This window comes from Mus caroli, unplaced genomic scaffold, assembly GCF_978045245.1.
Source record: "Mus caroli unplaced genomic scaffold, Mus_caroli_1 scaffold_19, whole genome shotgun sequence".
Classification (NCBI taxonomy): domain Eukaryota; kingdom Metazoa; phylum Chordata; class Mammalia; order Rodentia; family Muridae; genus Mus; species Mus caroli.
Window position 1 is genome coordinate 39,895,616 of NW_028227274.1, and position 17,242 is coordinate 39,912,857.

General features: G+C 43.0%; 1 protein-coding gene across 3 annotated transcripts in view; it reads left to right on the plus strand.

Moving 5' to 3' along the window:
• Positions 1 to 347: 347 nt before the first annotated feature.
• The window catches only part of Tcerg1 (transcription elongation regulator 1), a 61,639-nt gene continuing 44,744 nt past the window's right edge, over positions 348 to 17,242 (plus strand). For all 3 annotated transcript variants that reach the window (XR_002376977.3, XM_021150562.2, XM_021150563.2), the window contains exons 1-4: positions 348 to 888; positions 8,210 to 8,435; positions 11,341 to 11,493; positions 12,315 to 12,768. Coding sequence is in view for 2 of the 3 variants with exons in the window: in XM_021150562.2 (XP_021006221.1) it covers positions 830 to 888; positions 8,210 to 8,435; positions 11,341 to 11,493; positions 12,315 to 12,768 (892 nt within the window). In the remaining variant the exon portion in view is untranslated. The remainder of the gene's footprint in view (positions 889 to 8,209; positions 8,436 to 11,340; positions 11,494 to 12,314; positions 12,769 to 17,242) is intronic.

The window sequence follows — 17,242 nt, forward strand, 5'->3', positions numbered from 1 at the left end:
TATATATAAAGTCTGAGTAAAATTTATCATTATTTTGAGTTCAGTAATGACAGTGGTCATTTTTACTATGCCACTGAAATCCCTGGGGCTGACCTACTATATTTATAATTACTTCTGGTATCAGGGTGAGTTGATTTAGACAGCTTGATTTTTAAATTGAAGGAGAAATGCAAACCGAAGGAGAAAAGCTGTAAATTGTAGAGGCTTCCCTTCTCCAATTTACTTATTTTAATGCAGTAAATTATATAACACTTAGCCTGCAGTTGATTAGGTGAGCTGGAAGGTATGCTTGTAATTATTTAAGAACAAGCATATACAGCATGGTGATTTAACCTCTTGTTAATTGCAAGGATGAGAAATACCGCTTTCCCTAGCTACCGGGTAATTGGTTTAGGCGTGACCCACTTCGATTTCGATTGGTTCACCTAATGCACAAGGTCTCGGCTTGCGCTATTAGTGGCTAATATGGCTCCACATCTGGCTCCTGGAAGGCGCGCGGACACGTGGCTACGTTAGGCTGGGCGGAACTTGGGAGGACCTAGCTTTTCTTTCCGCAAGAGGGCGCCACTTATTCCTCCTTGCCAAAGTCCCATTTCCCATAAAGCCTCCAAGCGGCCAATCAACTGACAGTCTCAATACCGCTTTCAAAGTCGGCGGGCCCTTTGTCCAATAGCAAAAGCATATGCCAACCCAACGTCAAGATTGATGGCGAGCTTCACCAATCAACATATAGATCTCCGCTAGTCCCACCTTATGTGCGTGGGATTGACGATTCCTCCGACCAATTGGGAACGCCGGGTCGGCGGGTGGATGAACTCGGCTGTCTGTAATGGCGGAGCGTGGCGGGGACGGAGGGGAAGGCGAGCGGTTCAACCCGGGGGAGTTGAGGTAAAGGGTGCCACCTTCCTTCACATCGAAGCGTGTTGGCGCCCCAGGGTCTGGGGCTGGCTTCGGAAACCCGAGGGGACGGAGGGAACGGGAGTCGGCGGTGGGCCGGGGCCGGACCGCGTGGGGCTGGCGAAAGGGGGAAGGGAAGGCGGCTTGAATGAGAGCCGGGCTGGGGCTGGGCTGCGGCCTCCTGCGCGTGGTGGGGCGCATCCCGGTCCTTTGCGGGGCCCGCAGCCCCGGGCGGCGCGCTTCAGCCTCAGGCCGCGGCCCGCCTGCCATGGCGGGGCCCCGCTGGCCGCTCCGTTGCGCGACCCGCCACGGCCTCCTCCACGCCCTCCGCGGCCTCGCGCCGCCCGGCCTCCCGCGCCACCTTCCCCCCGGCCCCGCTGCTTCCCCCCGGCCCCCGTTTCCGATCCGTTTTCTTTTGTCAAGATTCGCAGCCCTGACCGTTCGCGGGGCCACGGAGCCCCGCTTCTCTACGGCTCCCCTCCCCGGATCCTCGCCGCCCGGCTCTGGAGGAGTTGTAGGCGCTTTTCACAGGCCAGAGGCGGTGCCAGGCCATTCGCTCGCCCACCCCAGGAGTCGAGGGGACTTGTCGGAGGGGTCGAGGCCGTAGATCGAGCAAAGGTTGGAGTTGGGAATCCAGGAAGCGGCTCGATCTGTCCGGGTCCCCAGCCTGCGACCTCGTCCCGTTCTACCCACGCCCCAGCCCCACAGAGGCAGTGACCTTTCTTTCCTTAACCTCCTCACTCAGTGCCTTTGCCGTTCGTGATTAAAGTTTGATCACAGTGGTCGGGAAGTGCCCTCTCTTTGTTCGATTTCCCCCCCCTTTGAGGAGAAAAAGAGGTCACTTATTTTATGTAGGTGCAATTTCCCTGAAAGGGAAGAATGCCATTTCAAATACTCAGTTCCTATTCTGAATTGTGCCCCTTCCAGAGTTTAAGAGGAAGACAGCAGTGTTGATTTTTAAGGACTCGTGTTTTCTAGAGTTCGGAGGAGAATTTTCTAAGGAAATGGAGAGTACTCTTGCTTAGAAGAAAATAATGGCTTTCAGGTTCAGAAAGTCACACACAGAAATCCCTTCTTTGGCAGGAGCAAGGTTTTGTCGTATTTCCGAGATTAATCTTGAATCTTTTCATATCCAGACATGTGTAGTAAATGACTGGAGTACATTTTCCGGGTCTCCCAGTATTCGCGATAGAAAGTTAATTTTGATCTCAAGAGGTTACTTTAGCTAGTCTCAGGGTCCTAGAGAGCTTTGGAGTGTCTTCAACCTTAGCGTAAGTAGCCTTGTAGACTTATTCCTGATAGTCTAGACTCTATAGACATTATCTGCAAAACTGATTCCAGTGAGGCTTTAGTTAGATGGCCTGCTGCAAGTATTTTGTCCCTTAGCTTCTGGTCTTAGGAGTTGCTTATGGAGCTGTGTATGGTGGCACACTTTCAGGAAGCTGAGGCAGGAGGGTGGTAAATTTCAGGCCATTGGTTACATGTGACTGACTGTCTCGGCTTTGCTGAGCACATTGTAGAGTTGATAATAAATGGGCTATTTATGTGGCTGTTTTGATATCAGAAACTGAGCTTTGGTTTGCATTTGCATCCCATAGGTGTTTCATAATGAGGTCTATCATAGAATCTGAGAGATGAGATGTTTAGTAGATGTGTGGTAAAGAAACCAATATTGAGAAATGGACATTCTATTGTCTTACTGCTCATTATGCATCCGGTGACAGTTACTGGGTAGGTACTGGTTATAAAGGGAGAAGTCCTTTGTTCCTAAAGACTTTTCAGTTTAATTGAGGTTGGTCCAAATTTGAAACTATACTGACCCCATCAAATGAGGAAATCATCCTGCAGGCGTGAAGCACTGTGGAGATTGTTGGTTGGGTTTGGACTAAATCCTAGGCTTCCATGATGATTTGCCTCCTGTGTGTATGTAGGTAGCATCTTTAGTTTTTTGCCCATTCAACTAAAGGATTTTTCTCTAAGGAGTTTGCTTATCTGGATAGATTACTCCTAGAAAAATATATTGGTATTTCCTGGTCTTTCTTTTGGGGGGAAAAAAAGAAAGGCAAGTTCTCTTCATGCAAATAGACTTCTTTTCCTCAGAAGTGTTGGAAGTGTAGGACATAGGATCTCAAATCCCCTGCAAGCGCTTTGAGAAAAGGCAAGTTCTCTTCATGCAAATAGACTTCTTTTCCTCAGAAGTGTTGGAAGTGTAGGACATAGGATCTCAAATCCCCTGCAAGCGCTTTGAGATTCAGAGATGCAGTGTCACTCATCTCCTCTTGCTGAGGCCAGGGAAGTACCTTTGGAAGTTACTTCCTAGGTCTCTGTTTACTGCTGACACTATGACAGGGTACTTCAGACCTGCATTTCCTTACTGCGGAGAACAGGAATGATGATACTCTGGCATTACTAGACATTAGCTGCCTCAATAAGTTGTTTTTCCTTTGCAAAACAATGGCATTAAACTTATTTTGGGTTGGTGTAAGAACTGTGTATAGAAAATGCCTGTGTAACTAGGAAGTGTCCAGGGTTCATGATCATTAATAAACAATATTGTTCCTGACCACTATACTAAAAGGAACTGGGTAAAGGCAAGTGATGGAGTGCTTTATAGCATTTGTAGTGCTTAAACACTCAGAGTGGGTGATGGCCCAGAGGACCTGTGAGACAGGTGCCAGAGGAACAGGTTGAGATGACATTTGGGCTGAGTCTGAATAATGAACAGTAGGCAGTCATATAAAGATGTGGGAAGAACATGCCAAGCAGAGGGAACCAGGAGCACAGGCTACAACATACGAAGTTGATGTATTTGATGATCAGGCATACTGGAAGCTGCAAATGTCCACAACATCCGGGTAAAATGAAGCCTGATAATAGTTGGGTAATAACAACTTTACAAAGTGTTTCTGTCAGTTGCTGTTCTAGCTGCTTTATCTGTTTGTTTAGTCCTCACTGCAGGTTTTGGTGAGGAAATGTTGGAAGCAGCGTATAACCTCAGGACTTGTTCTACATATAATTGAAATCAGAAGATAGTTAGGCTATGGCAGCAGGATATTAATGGCAGATTTTAAAAAGAAATCTGGAAAATTAACTTAAGTGCCTTATATAGATAAAGCACTATGAAGCATTAGGAATAGTTGAAAATGATGGCATGATTTACTGTGTACTGGCTATTACCTTAAATTGACAGGGATTATCTCATTGAACAGAACTCTGAGATAGCTTTTATTTGAAATCTTCATTCATTTACATGGTAGGAAATTTAGACTTGGAAATTATATAACTAGCCTGATAAAGAACAGAGCTGGTATGGCTTAATGGTTCTAGAGGCCAAATGCTGGCCAAATTTTGAGTTGGAAGCAGGAAGTATGAAATTTTAAAGAAATTTAATATAGATTTTTTTTGAAGAAGAAGACTGACCAAAAGGATATCTAATATTAAGGCCTGCCTGCCTGCCTGCCTGCCTGCCTGCCTGCCTGCCTGCCTGCCTTCTTATCAAGACAGGGTTTCTCTGTGAATGTAGCCTTGGCTGTTCTGGAACTTGCTCTGTAGACCAGGCAGCCTGGAATTCAAAGATCCACCTGCTTCTGCCTCCTGAGTGCTGGCCTTAAAGATGTGCAGCACAGCTAGGCCAAGGTGCTTTTAAACTAAGCCTGAAACAATGTTCTTTTCTGGTTAAGCTTGCTTAGAAGGTATTCCAGGATGTTACTTCTGCCCTATACCTGCCCTATTTGCCCATCCCCCAAACTAATATTCCTTAAGTAATACTGGCTGGCAGAAGACACATCTTCCCACTAACAGCGGGTGGTTGCTTTTGACTCCTACTCGGACCAGCATAGGCTTGTTGGTTAAATATCCTTGGTGTAGTAGTGTTTTGGTCTCTTGTTCTCCTGACAGGCACTTTAGTTAGTTAATTTGGAATTCTTTTGATGGTAGCAGAATTGAGCTGTGATGTGAAATATTTCAGAGCATAAAGGGTAATTGTAAGCAGAGTTGGAAACTGTAGGAAAGTTGCACAGGACTCAGAGTGACGAGGAAAGCTTGTAGTACTAATTATTTTGTGTGTTTGTGTGTGCCTGCGGAAGAGACAGAGAAAAAGTGCATCTGTGGGTCTGTGCCTGCCTGTTGTCATAATGTGGAGGCCAGAAGACAGCCTGCCTCCTTTGCGATAGGGTCTCACATTGGCCTCAAACTCACGGGTTAGACTAGATTGGTGCCAGCAAGTGCTGGGAATCTTCTTTCCCTTCAAAGCACTACGCACACCACCATGCTTGACATTTGTAAGCATTTTGGGAACAGACTCAGGTGTAAATACTTTAGTGGTTGAACCGTCCCTCCAGTTGCTGATGATTATTTTCAGATAGGTATAAGAATATTATTGTTAATCTAGATTTTTGAATATGGAAATGTGGTTTGTGTGTGTAGTGTACAGACTTTAGCTTCCCAGAAGAGCTAGGTAGGTGCTCTAATTGGCTTTGGCAAGTTGAAGTTTAATAAGCATGTTTTCTTATTTATTTATTTATTTATTTTAGAGCTGAGGATCTTGGGTTGCCTAGAGTGACCTCAAACTTATGGTCCTCCTGCCTCTGTCATCATCCTGTCATACCCCTCCTCCAAACAGGGTCTTGCTATATATATAGCTCTTTCAGTTTTTTTGTAGCCCTGGCTGTCCTGGAACTTGCTTGTAGACCAGGCTGGCCTTGAACTGAGATCCTCCTACCTCTGTCTCCTGAGTGCTAGGATTAAAGGCATGTGCCACCACTACTTGGTGTCACTATGTAGTTTGGCCGTTACGTTGACAGGGCTGGTCTCAAACTCACAAAGATCCTCCTGCCTCTGCCTCCCAAGTACTGGGATTAAAGTGTGTACCACTATGCCCAGCCTACTTCTCTTTGAATTCCTAGGATTGCCATTAATCATTATGCCTAGCTATAATAGAAGTAATTATTAAAGGTTCTGTGTCTTGTCCTTGTGCGGTAGGTTTGTTGCAGGCAGTATCACCAAAGTATGTAGTGGTTTATATAAATTTTTTTTGTTTTGGTTTTCAAGGCATGGTCTCTATGTAGCTCTGGCTATCTTGGAACTCATTATGTAGACTAGGCTGGCCTAGAACTCACAGAGATCTGCCTGCCTTTGTCTCCCAAGTGTATCACTATGCCTGGCCATGAGTGTTTACTTATTTTTATTTTGTGTTGATGTTTTGCCTGCTTGTGTGTCTGACGGTGTCAGATCTTGTAGAACTGGTGTTACAGACAGTGGTGAGCTGCCACAGGAGTGCTGGAAAGTGAACTCTTTAAAAACTCTAAGTAACTTCTGAGGTCGAGGCCAGCCTGGGCTACACAGAGAAACCCTGTCTCGAAAAACCAAAAACACCACCACCACCACCAAAACCCCAAAGAACTCTTAAAGTAAGAGCAGCCACTGCGCTTAACCCCTGAGCCACCTGTCTAGCACCTTTTAGGAGTATTTCATGGGCCCTAGACCTTACAATATACTGGAGATTAATGAGTGAACAGAAGTTTTCTCTGAAGGGGCTTACAGGACACTGGAATTTTAATTCTTGCTTTACCACTGAACTAGCTCTGAGTGTTTGGACAGAGCAGTTCCTTCTGTGTACCCTAGTTCCTTACCTGTGAAATGGGATTGACACTCGTGTTCACCTCATAACCTCATAGAACTGTGACTAAGTCGCAGTGTGTGAAAGGAGCATCATATTCCCCCTGGCACATACATACTCAGCACTTTTAATCACTTAGGGCAAAGGTAAATAATGCTCTATGACAGTTTTTTGTTCAGATGCCATGGAGGGAAGACAGTAAGACGTTTGGCCAGAGCAGTGAAGGAAGGCTTTCTCCTTCAGACATATGATATTTGAAATGCCTAGACTATATCTTCTCTTCTAATCAGAAGTTATTTTTACATAATATTTTTTGTGTGTGTGCCACAGTGCATGTGTGAAAGTCAGGACAACTTTAAGGAGTTCTGTCGTGTGGATCCCAGGGATCAAACTGGTCATTAGTCGGGGCAGCAAGCATCTTTACCACTGAGCAATTTAATGAGCCCTCTTTCGTCTTCTAAAAAAGCTGTTCATGCTTTTGATTCCAGTGCTCAGGGAGTGGAGAGGAGGTGGGGGCAAGGAGGTATCTGTGAGTTTGAGGCCATTCTAGACTATATACATAGTGAGTTCTAAGACAGCCAGAGCTATGTAGAGACTCCCTGTTAAAAAAATAAAAACAAACAAACAAAAGACATTTCAGACTTTAAAACTGTATAAAATGGGAGACTTGCTTTATTTGTATGATGAATGCTCTTTTAAATTCTGAACTGCTTATGGTTAAGATACTTGGAGAGAGCTTGACAGTGGTGGCATACACCTTTAATCCTCGCAGGAGAGGCAGAGTCGGGCTGACCTCTCTTGAGTTTGAGGCCAGCCTGGTTTACAGAGCTAGTTCCAGGGCAGCCAAGGCTACACAAAGAAACCTTGTCTCAAAACAAACAAACCAAAAGTTGGAGCATTTCCCCCTAAATACATTTGTGTCTGTTTTCTGTGACTACAGAAGTAGCCTTGGTATCAAAGCCAACAGTTGATTCTTCCCTGCACAGTAGGTCCTGCTACCTTTTATATAGGACTGCCTCTGTTGGAGAAACTAGACCGGGTGGTGCGTCTGAATAACACCCCTCCAGAACATTCAGTTTTTAAAAGTGTGTTTGTGTGTATGTACATGTATATGTATATGTATATGTATAAACCACCACACAAATAGGATGGTTAGAGAGTAACGGGTGACTGGGTTCTGGGGATCAAAGCTTCGGTCACCAGGCTTGGTGGTAAGTGCCTTTATCTGTCGAGCCTTCTGAGTGTTCAGGCACATCCTATATTTATTATTAGAGGCTGTATAGTCTTGGTTGAACTGTGTGGAGTATCCCTCTCAGTCATACTTAATCATCTATCCTTACATAGACAACATTAATTATAATAATCTGGTATTGCTTCACTTTCTGATTAGTGGGTTTTTTTTTTTTTTCATTCTGTCTTGTGACTATAGGTACTATTGCAGGAAGGTATTTTAAAATTATCTAAATATTCTCCCTCATCTCCGTTCTCACCTCATTTTTACCAAGTGGTTACAAAATAATGCTTTCCAACTCTTGTTTGCATTTGACCCCTTTGGGAATTTCTATAATTCAATATTTTCCCAAGCCTAGAGATGGTCTTGAGAATTTGTGACATCATTTAAAATACAGCCCTCCATGTGACCTTGTAACCACAGCTTGTGTAAGTTGAGACTCTATTCACTGTTCTTTCACACAGGATGGCTCAACAGCAGGCCTTGAGGTTCCGAGGCCCAGCTCCCCCACCAAATGCCGTGATGCGAGGCCCGCCACCTCTCATGAGACCACCTCCTCCTTTCGGCATGATGAGAGGCCCTCCTCCACCACCCAGGCCCCCCTTTGGACGGCCTCCTTTTGATCCTAATATGCCACCAATGCCTCCTCCAGGAGGAATACCTCCACCTATGGGCCCACCACACCTACAGGTAAAGATTTATAGAGGTTGCCATTTCTTGGTTAGTATTAGTATCAATTTTATGCATAGGTTTTTGCCTTAAAATCCTGATTCTGTTTATTTGTGTTTAAAGATTTTTCTTTACTGTTTTTATTTTATGTGTATGAATTTTGCCTCCATGTATGTAATTGTACAGCAGGTGTGCCAGATACCCATTGAGGCCAGAAGAGAGCACCCAATACCTTGATCTGGAGTTAAAGTCTGGAGTTAAAGATGGTTGAAAGCCACAGTGTGGGTGCTGGAAATCCCCTTCTTTCTAGCCTCTAAAGATCTATTTCAGTTTTTAAATGTTTTATGTTTTAAAGTTGTGTGTGTGTATACATACACACATATATATTGTGTATATGTATACACACACACATGCACATATATATTGTGTGTGTGCGCGCAGGCCAGAAGAGGGCATTAGATCCCCTCTGAAGCTGGAGTTAACAAGCAGTAGTGAACACTGGGCATGGATACTGGGAACCAAACTTGGGTTCCCTAGAAGAAGAACAAACATTTTTTTTTTTTTTTTTTTTGGTTTTTGGTTTTTCGAGACAGGGTTTCTCTGTATAGCCCTGGCTGTCATGGAACTCACTTTGTAGACCAGGCTGGCCTCGAACTCAGAAATCCTCCAGAGTGCTGGGATTAAAGACGTGCACCATCACATCTGGCTCAAGCAAACATTCTTAACCACTGACTCAGTTCCTGTTTTTTAATTTTTTGAGACAAGTTCTCAGTCTGTATTTCTGTCTGAACTTGACTTTACTGTGATCCTCCTGCCTTAGCTCTTAAATCTGAGATTGTAGGTGTGAGATACTTTATCAGACATTCAACCTTTAATTCTTTGAATTTACTAAGGAGATATCTGCATATATTTCTGTTGCTCCTTAAGTTACTAATATGGGAATCAGATCAGAAACTTAAGTGGTGACAGAAAACTACTCAAAAAACTTGGCTTTAATATACTAGTTTGTATTTATCTTTAATAATTTGTGAATTATCTTTTGAAACTGTCTTCTGTTTGGGAAAAAGACTTTCAAATTTTAATATACTGAGTGGAGGATATTTATCTTTCATGGTTTATATTGTTAGAAAGTATCTAGTAGGTGCAAATATATAATATATATTCTTCAGTAATTCTTTCTAGAAATGATGTCTAGGGTAGAATTTGGAGAATGAAAAGAGATTTGGATAATACTTACTTCTTCCTCCAAATATTTTACTATTAGAAAAAGATTTATTATATTTTTCTATGCAAAAACTTGGGATGTACAGAGAAGTCTTTCTTTCTTTCTTTCTTTCTTTCTTTCTTTCTTTCTTTCTTTCTTTCTTTCTTTCTTTTTTTCTTTCATCTTTCCTTCCTTCCTTTACCTTTAATTTGATGGGGAATTGCTGTTTAGCATAGGCTGGACTTGAATCCACCATGTATTCCAGAGTGGCCTTGAACGTGCAGTAAGTAGTTCTGCTTTAGCCTCTGGGTGCTGCGATGGCTGACATGCACCACTATTCTTGGCTAAACTTGTATTTTAAGTGGAAGCTTGTCTGTGAGGGATGTGGCATTATATTTACTTGAAGATGGGAAAGAACCAGTTTTTTATCTAGTGACTAGAAGTTTACTTTATATACATTTATGGTAGATCTTTTATAAATGGAGTTTGTGTTAGTGCTGGAATGACAGGAGCCTGCAAAAGTAACAGAAACAAGTTCAACAAAGCAGGCAGTAGGGCGGTGCAGCGAGAACTTAGAGGAAAGTGGGATTCAGCTATCTTGTCTAATTTAAGGTGCTTTTGGGTAATTGAATTTTTATATTACATGCAAATTATAGAAAACATCTCTTTAATCTTTGTCCAAAATGACAGTCCCAATATTCATTACTTCTGAAGTATATTCTTTTCTTTTTTTTCAAGACAGTGTTTCTCTGTGTAACCCTGGCTGTCCTGGAACTCGCTCTGTAAACCAGGCTGGCCTCAAACTCACAAAGATCCACCTGCCTCTGCCTCCTGAGTGCTGGGGTTAAAGGAGTGCACCCCCACACGTGGCTCTTCGTATTCTTGAAGAGTCTCTCCTTAGGCTTAACATTACCAGACATAGGCAGCCGCAGCTGCAGCTTTGCGGGCACCATACACAGCTTGGCATGGGATCTTGTTAGTAGTTACTGACAAGTGACAGTGGAGGAGTTTTCAGGTTCTGTTGACTCACAAGAGTGGTGTCCTATGTTTGGTTGATTTCTGAGCTTTCCACTGAGAGACTTGTGCAAGGGCTGAGTTCAGTCTCCAGTACTAAGACCAGAGCAGAACAAATGAAGCCTGAAGAAGTGGACAATTGTTTTCTGTATTGGTGAAATTCACTGACACTTAGAATGATGAGTGTTGTTATCACTGCATGAAAAATAGAATGGGAAATATCTTTTAAACTATAGTTTTGCTTGAAGTAAAAAACAGTGAGGGGATCTTGCTGTGTGGTTTTTGTAGAATATTGTTTATTATTAGTACTTAGTGATGAGTTGTAAATCGTTGATAAACTTAGTATTAAAACATAAGGGGTTGGGATGTAGGTCAGGAATAGGATATTTGCCTAGCGTGTATAAGGCCCTGGGTTTGATCCTGATCACTACAAAAATAAAAGCATCGATTTTCTTTTAAAGTAGTCTAGTGCATGAAAAGTGCAATGAAATATGAAGAACATAAAGTTTATCCATGATTGTATAACCTAAAATTAGCTCCTGTCAGTATTTTGACATTCTGGTTATTAATCATTTTATCACAGAGTAATCATTTTCTTATGCAGTAGTTGAATCTATTTGAACATGTAACTGTTTGCTTTTATAGTTATTTACTTTTGTGTAGAGTATGATTGTATGATTGGCAATAATTGTTTTTTTGACTTCACAGAGACCACCTTTCATGCCTCCACCCATGGGAGCTATGCCTCCTCCTCCGGGTATGATGTTCCCACCAGGAATGCCTCCGGGGACTGCTCCTGGTGCTCCAGCACTGCCTCCCACTGAGGAGATATGGGTAGAAAATAAAACTCCAGACGGGAAGGTAAATTATAGAACATACTCGTTGTTTTTATGGTGGCAAAGTAGTGAAGCTTTGGTGGCTTGACATTGTGGATCATTTGGCTCAAGCAGTGGCAAGGGTCTGACTCTGTTGCAGTCACATGGGGGCTGTATTTTAAATGATGCCACAAATTCTCAAGACCACCTCTAGGCTTGGGAACATTAGCAGGGATCAACAGGTAGTTGAGCTTGTAGCTGAGATGACAGCGAAAGGATACAGAACACAGAGGAGAAGGTGCACAAGGTCAGATACGAAGGAGCCGAGACTGTGGCTTCCTAAAGGCCTCGGAAGGAGTGAAACTGCCTGGTGAATTTCTTCAGATGATAACCATACACGGGAAGTGTTCTCTACCAATAAACTCACAGGAACCTAGATGGTTTTGGTGGGATTATCATTAGAGATTGGTCAGATAGTCCTGTTCAGCATATTCTAAAATTCCATAATTCCAGAAAGAAAACAGACTATGAACATGAGGGGCATTGTTTGTCTACATGGTTTAGGCATAGTATGCATTCTCACTTGGAAGAGGTGGTAATCTTCTCAGGAATAGTTCTTACATGGTAGCCAGAGGCCAATTTTGCCAGCCAGATCCTCTCATAAAGGTAGTGTCAGGCCTTCTTTGTTAACTTCCTGCACAAAATATGACATTGATTTTTCTCTTCTGTTGATAGATTATGAATTTTTATGAAAATTTATGAATTTTTAAAACCTTTTCTAAGGCTTCTTTAAAACATTTTAGGACAAAGTATACTAACATTTTTAATAATAGATTTTGTGATTATCACTTTTGACTTCCTCTGCAGGTTTATTACTATAATGCTCGGACTCGTGAATCTGCATGGACCAAGCCAGATGGAGTTAAGGTTATTCAGCAATCAGAACTGACGCCTATGCTTGCAGCCCAAGCACAGGTTCAGGCCCAGGCCCAGGCTCAGGCCCAAGCCCAGGCCCAGGCCCAGGCTCAGGCACAAGCCCAGGCTCAGGCCCAGGCCCAGGCCCAGGCTCAGGCTCAAGCCCAGGCTCAGGCTCAGGCCCAGGCCCAGGCTCAAGCCCAAGCCCAAGCGCAAGCACAAGCCCAGGCTCAAGCCCAGGCCCAGGCTCAGGCCCAGGCACAAGTCCAAGCACAAGCAGTAGGCGCTCCCACCCCTACCACCAGTAGCCCAGCACCTGCAGTGTCCACGTCAACACCGACATCTACCCCATCCTCCACCACAGCTACCACGACAACTGCTACTTCAGTTGCACAGACAGTATCAAGTAAGTACTGGCCTAGTGTGTGTTTGTATTTAGGGGGTGTGAAAACCAAATAAATACAGTATTCTAAAATGGCTCTGATATTTCTGGCATTACCCTTGATGTTACTTAAAATATGTTTTGATATAGAAATTTCTGAGTTAGAGAAAAAGAGACATTGTATGAGTAAATTATTTTCCCAAGTATAGTTTGTAAAGTTAAGCTGTAGAAGTACAGTTATTTTAATTGACCAACGCTAGTGACAAATGCTGTGGGGATTACAGGTGTGTGCCGGGTCCTATTTTATAGAGCTTTCTAATTGAGGGTTGAACAGAATGAGAAGTGATGTAGTTTATGGGATTGTTAGGGGAGTTCTGAGGCAGGAGAGTTGCTCAGTAGACTGAGTAAGAACAAGCCCAGGAGATGGATAGCTTTAAAAATCAGGCAGGTGTTCTGCTATGTTCTTCAGATTCTACCTCTGGGTGATACTGAAGTCCGAAGACTTTGTTAAAAGTTTTTCTGTAAACCTCTTTTAGAGAAAGTGGGCCCCAGAATACGTTATACATAAATACTGTTTGTATTGGCTTAGAAACACTAAGAAAGGAAAGAATTTTCAAGCATCTAGTCACAGTCCCAAGACTGAGAACTTTAAAAAAATAGAAGTGAGAGTATAAATACCAGATGTAAGGGCTGAGGAGAAGTAAGTTTTTTGTTTTTTAAACAACTATTCTGTAAATTGGTGGTTAGAATAGGGATGGCTCCTATAGATTCATGTGTTTGAATGCTTGGTTCATAGAGAGTGGCACTACTAGGAGGTATGGCCTTGTTAGATAAGGTGTGGCCTTGATGGAGGAAGTGTCACTGTGGAGGTGGGCTTTAAGGTCCCATACATATAAGCTCAGGTTAAATCCTCCTGGCTACCTATGGAAGACAGTCCCCACTTCTGCTGCCTTTGGATCAAGAGGGTAGAACTCTGAGGTCCTCCAGCACCGTGTCTGCCTGCATGCTGCCATGCTTATTGTTATGATGATAATGGACTGAACCTGTGGACCTGTAAGCCAGCCCCAGTTAAAAGTTTTCCTTTATACAAGCTGCCTTGATCTTGTTGTCTCTTCTCAGCAATGATACCCTAACTGAGACAGAAGTTAGTACCAGGGACTGGGGTATTGATGTGATAGGCCTGACTGATTGTTTGGAGAAAGGTGGATGTGGGGACTTTGGGCTAAATGGGTCATACCCGTGGGAACATGGAAGACAGTTGTACTGAGGGTGAATTGGAATTTTGAGGCCTGGCTCCAGAGGTTTCAGAGGAGAATGATTTTAGTATGTTGCCTAGAGATGGTTCTTGTTCTATCTGGTAAAGAATGTGGCTGCATTTTGCCCTCATTTGAAGAGTCTGCCTGAGGCAAAGATAAAGAGATTTATATTAATTGCATTGAAGAACCTTTTGTTCAGATATTAGCAAACTGAGAAAGGAAAAATATAAAAAATCTGGTCCAAAGGTTAGAGGAGCACCAGTTAGTAGAAAGGAACTAAATCCTGTGTTCAAAGACGTTAAGTGGAATTAATGACGTGGTGACCTTGGGGCAAGATCCCACCCAGCTAAGCTTTTTGTTTGAGTTTGCAGTTGTATGAGGGATAGTTAAATCATGTTATGTGTTATTATGACTTCGTTATTGTTTTCATTTGGATATAAGGAGATATGACTGTGTGTCAGACTGACAAAGGATGGATTGTGATGGCTATTCTCGGTTGTCAACTCTGCTATGTCTGGAATGAATTACTATTCAGAAATGGAGGGCATACCATAGTGGCCATACTTAGAAAGATCTTGTGAAAGGAATTAAAGAAAAGCTTAGGTCCAGGCATGGTGGTACATGCCTTTAATTCCAGCGCGTAGGAGACAGGCAGCCAGATCTCTGAGTTCAAAGTTAAGTCTCCAGAGCAAGTTCCAGGACAGCCAAGCTTAGGCAGTGAAAGAAATCATTGAAAATAGAAAGCTGGTGAAGATGTAATAGAGCAAGGGGCTTGCCCTGGCAAGCAGAACTGGCTGGCTCTGGCTCAATAGGCAAGAATAGAAGGGTTACTGGGACAGTTGATTCTGGTTAGCTGGAGCTAAGAAGTTAACGGTGATTAAGAAAAGACCAGCATCACTGAGGAGAAATCTGGGAAAGCAATGTTCCAGAGAGAGACTTTGTGCTGACTGCCAGACTTGGTAATGTGTAAGAATCACCCAGTTGGTACTGGTTTTTAAAATATGAAGGGGTTATGAACAATCCCTGAGGCTTAGCACTGTGAGAGACCAGGAAAGGCATTGGTGAAGGTGCAGCCTCAGTGGCAATTGAAGGCCCCAGGACTGAAGAGGGTCAGACAAAGAAGTTAAAGCTTGGCACCATGAAGAGAGCCTGTGAGAGGCAATTGGTGAAGCCTAGTTGCAGAAGACTCCAGCATATCAGAGATGCCAGTACCATGGGATGACCAAGAACAGCAATAGCAGTGGAGTGGAGTCAGCCAGAGCCTGGAGTGTGCCATAGAAGATAGAGCTGAAGTGACCCAAGCTCTTTGGAGGAGCCTAGAAGATCATGCATAGGTCCCAGACATTGAATCAAAAAGCTGTGAAGTTGGCAACCTTAAGATCCACAGCTGCCAGAGCTGAGGGATACCTGCTGAGGAAATTTGCAAACAGGGAGTGGCTTCATTCAGCTCAAGGGAAAGAATTGTGTTGTAGTCAACAAAGCTGAAAAGAGTTGTATATCAGACATGGAGATGTATATCCTATATCATGATATAGGAAGTATGATTTTATCAGCCTTTTGATTTTATAGGGTATTACAGTTAAGAGATGACTGTGATAGTCTATGGGGACTTTTGAAGTTGGACTAAATGTATTCTGCATTATGTTATGACTATAAGCCTATGGGGGCCAGGAAGTGGAATATGGTGGTTAGAATAGGTATGGCCCATAGACTCATGTGTTTGAATGGCCAATAAGGAATGACACAACTAGGAAGTGTGGCCTTGTTTTGGAGTGTGTGTGGCCTTGTTGGAGGAAGTGTGTCACTGTGGAGAGGTGGGCTTTGAGGTCTCATATATAAGTTCAAGTTAGACCCTGTGTGGAATCAGTTTTTTCCTGGCTGCCTGTGAAAGAAAGTCCCTTCCTGCTGCCTTCAGATCAAGATGTAGAACTCTCAACTCCTCCAGCACCATGTAGGCCTGAATGCTTCCATGCTTCTTGCTTTGATGATGGACTGAACCTCTGGAAGTATAAGCCAGCCCCAATTAAGTGTTTGCATTTTTAGAGTTGCCTTGGTCATGTGGTCCCATCACAGCAAACTCTTTAAGACAGTGGTATGAACTCTGTCAACTTTGACTGATCTTGAAGTGATGGTTGTTAATGCATTGCACTGTCTGCATTTCCTTATACTTTAATGATTGGTAGCTTCAGAAATTTGGGGATCAGTAGTGTAAGAAATATATACTGAAGGGATATAATCAATGGATTCAAATTTGAATTTATCTTATTGACAGAAGAACCAGCTGAAGAAGTAAGGTGTGTGTAATGAGTGTACACAGAGAGATGTGTGAATCTCCCTCCTGTCCCCAGGACTGGCGATGAACCCAGGGCCTTATGCATTTTAGGCAAGCACTCTGAATCCAGCTGGAGACAGATATTATTTAGTACTAGATGTTTTGCAAGAGTAAGGTATAAATGGAAGGAAAATTGTGCTGCCTAACTGGATTGTGATCTTCATCTTATAGTTTTTCATGCTGAGTGTCAAGGCAGAAACCTACCAGTGATTGATGGAGTATGTGGTGCTGATGGTGGGAGCACGGCCTTAAAGGCAGCAATACAGCACTGTGTGCAGGCTCTTGTTAAGGTCTCTCTTTGATGGCTTGGGAAGGGAGGTACTTCTTTAAGGGACATGCATGGCTATGTAGCTATTTCATTTGCCCTATGTGTGCTCCATTTCTGTATATAAAACTGTCATCAGTCAGTGCCCCTCTCTTTCCTGCTGTCTAAAGGACCTTTAAGCATAATAAAATCATGCTCTCTTCATTGCTTTCAGTACCATTTTTTTATACAATATGCCTGAATATTCTGGTACTGTGGTTCTAGTTTTACTTATTTTTCCACTTGAAAATAGTCACTGGTCTTTTTTAGAATTCTACACTGGGTTAAGTAGCGTGGATTATGGTATAGCACTCTAGCAGTAATTTGAGCACATGGAACTAGTAGGAGCTTACCTTGGCATCACTCTCAGGTTCTCCCGTGACTCTTCCTTGCCTTTATCCTTTTCCTTAGAGTCGTTACCCTTAAGCAAGGTTAGAATACTCTGTTGTGGGATGTAGGAATGAGTTGAGTGAATACTGTTTGCATCTCCTTGGTTGTAATCTTCCACCCAAAATTATATATTCCTATAAACTCGTTTTCCTGGCATTGGTCCTTTGGACCATAGTTGTAGTAATCTGAACACAATATTTTAAGATTTAGTTCTGT